Below are 5,368 nucleotides of genomic sequence, written 5' to 3'. Positions count from 1 at the left end.
TAAAAAGAAAAAAATATTAATAAACACCATTGTAAAAACAATAGCTTCCTCGCTCCGCTCAGAATCTAAAATCAACAATATGGGAAAGTCTACTTCAAGTAGTCTTGATGACGAATTAAATCTGTTTTCAGAATTCTTATCGCTTCATTAGATCAATTGGTATGTTTGGCAAAAAAACACGTCTAAAATACTATGTCACGCGTGTGTTATACGAAAACAGAAAATCATGGTATCGAATCCCCTTAATGTTACAAATTATGGTAATTGTAAATAAATTTTCTCAATTTTATTTTGTAAAAATAATAAAATATGTAATAATAATTCACTCAAATATAACTAGAAAATAAAACATAGGTACCTATGTTTTATAAAGTTAAATAAAGTTAATACTCAAATACTCATATTATGAGTATTAACTTTTTTTTAAAGCATTTTATAATATAGGATAGGTTGTCAACCTATCCTTGGAATTAAATGTTTTCAATTGTAGTGCTTTAGAAGCGTTATCGCTTTCGTAAGACCCCGGAAACACATAATTTTTTTTGTTTTTGCTTAAATTATTATAATTAACTTTTTGAGTTTTAGATACCTATTTTTTTTAATGACTATCATTTTTTATTTTCATATTTTGAAGCAGGATACTTGATTCATAATTTTTTATGCTCCTAATTAACATTGAAGCACACATGTCTATTATAAATAAGCAAATTAATGATGCGAAAATTATAACTTTGGTATTTGCTAGTTACCACATAATTACATAAATCTTATTAGATTAACAGTAGTAAATATTCGATTTTTGAATATAGAGTTTTAAAAATGAATAAATTTAAAACTCAAATCATTAAGTCGTCTAAATTGTCAATTTTTTTTTTTTGGAATCTATTAAAAACTTCAATTGATTTTTTTCTTAGATGATTAAGATACCAATATTTATTTATTATTTAAGATGTTAAAACATCTAAAATATTTATATAATATCTCAGTCTTAGTGTACAGTTTTCTTAAGATAATTTTTATTAAAACTAATTTATATTTATGAAAATTATTATACCTGGCATTCATATGAACCAGCATCTCTCTTTTGTACATATTTGATCTGTAAATCCCAATTATCTGCGTTGTCTGCATGCATTACATGAAATCTGTCATCATTTGTGTACATAAAAACACCGGAGCTTAGTATATGCCAATCTCGACGACGAACCCACGATACCTGAAAATAAATATTGTTATTGTTATGAATTTACATAGTAGCATAACCGGGAATGTAACACATTAAGCACTTTCAAAAACTCCCTCTCAATTCATAATTATATCAATACACAATGCACCACCATTTTTTTTATTTTTTAAAATATTTATGAATTTACTATTGAACAGTTTTACAAGACTACTACATAATTTGGCATAAACGACTTGTACATTTACTTTTAAATAAAAATAATTTCTATATACTCGTCATTTGATAGAATAATGATTATCCTCTTATAATAAAATACGTGATGGTATTATTTTTATTATTTTATGTTATTTTTTTAGAAATTTGTAAAAATTGTCAAATACCATTTTTATTTTCATTCAAAAATACATGAAATTCATTTTAAATAATACGAGCATTGTATATGGACAGCTTTGGGAAACTACCTATACAAAAGGTATTTTAATTCTAGCCCAAACTCCATATCCGATAAAATAAAACTAATGATAATATTATAGTACTTAAACATAAATTTAATGTGTTCTAAATTGACCAATTTCATGATTTCACAATGTAAAAAAAAAAAAAAACGTAAAACGGGAGTAAAAAAAACTTTTTTCTTTTTTCTTATTCGTTATACATACATAATATAAAATTTTAATGAAATATATTAAACAATAATAAGTTTTTAATTTCTTCTACCATAAATTATTATAAAATGCTTTTCAACATAAATAAACATAAGTAGGTACTCCGGAGGTATATGGTATTTATTATTCAAAGGTACCTACTATAAGGTGTACTCATAAAATTAGTTAATTTCTGGATGCAAAATACAAGTACTATATTAATTCAATTTAAATAGATCAATTACAGTATTTAAAAAATCATATTGAATTGTTCAATATATTATCGGTCTGTATAAATCACTGATAAGGTTGCATTTAAAATTCATAGTTTATCAAGCTATAATACAGATACAGATCATTCATTGAAATGTCAAATACCATTCATATGAACCAATACTTTTATCTGGGTACTACATTTCGAAAACCAAAGCATCGTATTATTATTATCGGTTCGAAAATAATATGTTATTGTATAAAAAATGTCCATAACGATTATGATAACTGCACGATATAATATTATGATGATACTTAGAATAAATCAATACGAGTATTATAACTTATAAGCATAGGTACTATGTCCTTCGCATAACTTTAAATCATAAAATATAGTCAATATGCGTAAATGGTAGATAGTTTATAAATATTTTCTAACAGTAAAGTGTATAATGGCAACCATAATGTGTACCAGATTATCGTACCACAAATTCCTAATTTAAATCTCACATTGCAAGTCTTAGAGAATTGTAATCAATTTCATACCGCAGAATATCACTTATCCAAAACTAGACAAAGATTTCAATCTATTAACAAGAAACTTGAGATAATTGTATAGATTCTTACAATGTCTGCCTGTACAAAACCTTTTGAAATAATAGGGACTAAGGATTATATTGTACTACTAAATGTATTAATGTTAAGTTTAATTAATATTATTGTAGAATACTCGTAAACAATACAAAATAAATTTACCAGTATTAATAATATTGGTAAATATATACTAAGTATTTAATATTGATTCCTACTAAACTAGACACTATCAATTAAATAGAACATAATTTAATGAACGATTTTACCCGGACTTCTAGAAAGAAAAATAATTTGTAAATATTTAATTTAGACGAACATATTATTATACTTAACAATATGCTATTAATACATAAAACTATTTTTTTTAACCTAGCTATACTATAATATATTCAAATTTTCACTTGATCCACTTATAAATCATACAAATACGTTCATCATTTACCATTGAATCGATCGATCAATTCATAGGTAACAGAATATAATATACAATTTTATTTTTGAAGTGTAGGTATGAGGATTTTAAATCAAAGACTACTTATTACGTAGAACTTGAATTATTAGATATTGTATTATACTATACAAAAAATAGATTTTTGTTAAACAAAACACAATAATATAGTTATTAACAAATTTAACAAAGTTGAATATAAAATAAAAACACTAAATAAATGTACAAGTCATAGAATTATGCATACGTACGTTGCAAGTTACATCCATAATCTATAATAATATATAATATAGGCCATACGCCCAAAGTTATCCATACTTCCTATACAACACAAGATTAATACTTGATAAGTACATTAACGTCATATCGCAGACACGATGACATAGACGTATGGCATTATGTCAAAACTATTATACACCAAACTCACGTAGGCACGTCGATTATATTGTGTACTTGGGGGGGATAAAAAAAAGTTTCGTTGGATTATTTATTTAATTATCACGCCCCGGCAGTACCTATAGGTGATCGTGTCCAACGCGACTCCGAGTGTGTTTCACATTGTGCGCGTGATATAACTTATTACTTCGGTCGCCCAACTTAACACGAACCGAATGAACTTGAGTCGCAAAGTTCCCGTCGGGACGACGACGACGATTACTTCAAAGCAAAACATTCGGTGCACGGCGGGCTGCGGCAAAAGTTCGGGCCGCAATAATAATACCTGTGCTTAGTACGCACGACAGCAGCTATAGCATTATTGAAATGACACGAACAATATTCTCACACGAACGCGTCGCCATCCGAAATTATTATAACATCGAATGCGGGTGAGGCGGCGACTGGGGGAGGGGGGGGGGGGCGCAAATTATAATATTATTATGATCCCGCGTCGCCCTTAAACGGTTTACCGAAAATAATAATAGTAATAATAATTGTCTGTTGTTCGCCACAGCCGCGGCCGTGACCATCGCGAATAGTGATCGCACGCGACGAAGGCGCCGCTGGCAGTTTGTCCGACGTCAAACCGCGTCCGGTCCTCGCTCTCTGTCCGTCATCGTAGTTATAGTTGGCGAAACAATAATAATTGATGTAATTACAAAGGTTCGTAACTTTCAGCGGCGGGACACGTCTTGAACGAAATGTATTTCTCGTCGAAAGTCGGTTTATCGCGGACGAATAAAATCAAGCCCGGTTCTGTGTATAATGATGTGTTTTTTTTTCTACACAATAATAGTTATTGTATTTACTGAGCTTGAGGTGAGAGCTAGGTGCAGAACGGGAACGCAAAGGTCATCAGGAGCTATTTGTATTGTAATAGTTCACTAAAAGCATATTATCATTATTTCGATCTGAAACATGAACCGATATTGTACTCCGAAGCTTTAGAATATGGTTATTATTGATAATAATATGTTAAACAGCCCGTATATACCTGTCGAGAAACATTGTCAATACTAACCGTTATACATACGTCCTACCTTTTGTCGTATTGCGCAGTGCAATAATTATTAAATCCCACGTCTGACCCACGTCAGTCTTTCTATGTTCCATTGAGTGTCAACTATAGCTGACTGTAAACAATATTCTAGTTAAAAGGAAAACAATTTTACCTTTTCAATATTTTAATATTGATTCAAGTACGCTCGACTTATGATGAGGATTTTTGCATTACATTTTCAAGCCTTATTAGATTTAAAAACTAAAATGTCATAAATATTTAGCTACAAAATGATATGCTAACCTTCGTGATTTTTATGGGTTTGAACTTCATCACTTATCAAAAATGTATTCACACAACCATTTTTGATATTTTTAAATATCTGTAAGAGAAACTTGCGAGGATTATGATACTAAACATTTGTTCACATAGAAACAAACATGTTTTCAACACAAATTAAACTTTAAAAAAAATGAGACATTCAAAATATTATACTCGTAGATACGACTGTACCAAATTATTTCTATTAGTAGTGTCATTGTGAGGAAAATGGAAACAGTTTATTAAGTATATTTTCTATTATAATCAAATATTCGAAATCAGCCTATAAACTCCGGATGATTATTATAATACAACAAAATATTTTAAAGAAATATTTTGTCAAAAAATTATGATTGTGCTCGCATTTTTTTTTTTTTTGTGAAAAACTACTCAATAACCATCCAATTATAAGTTTTAAAAAATACATTTCATTTTATATTTATGTAGGTATAATTAAACATAGGGTGTGGTAAAATCAATTTAATCTAAAATAGTTGGAAATCAATTGCTATATTTTAACTTCT

The 5,368-nt window shown here is 28.6% G+C and overlaps 1 protein-coding gene across 1 annotated transcript in view; it reads right to left on the bottom strand.

Annotated features, from left to right (window-relative positions):
* The window catches only part of LOC100568467, a 76,487-nt gene extending 75,234 nt beyond the window's left edge, over positions 1-1,253 (bottom strand). The window contains exon 1 of the mRNA XM_003241668.4: positions 1,055-1,253. Within this exon, the coding sequence (XP_003241716.1) occupies positions 1,055-1,165 (111 nt within the window). The 5' untranslated portion in view covers positions 1,166-1,253. The remainder of the gene's footprint in view (positions 1-1,054) is intronic.
* Between the last annotated feature and the right edge of the window lie 4,115 nt (positions 1,254-5,368).

This window comes from Acyrthosiphon pisum, chromosome A1 (genome assembly GCF_005508785.2).
Source record: "Acyrthosiphon pisum isolate AL4f chromosome A1, pea_aphid_22Mar2018_4r6ur, whole genome shotgun sequence".
Classification (NCBI taxonomy): Eukaryota; Metazoa; Arthropoda; class Insecta; order Hemiptera; family Aphididae; genus Acyrthosiphon; species Acyrthosiphon pisum.
Note: the sequence above shows the minus strand (reverse complement) of the source record. Positions and strands in the feature narration are given on the sequence as shown.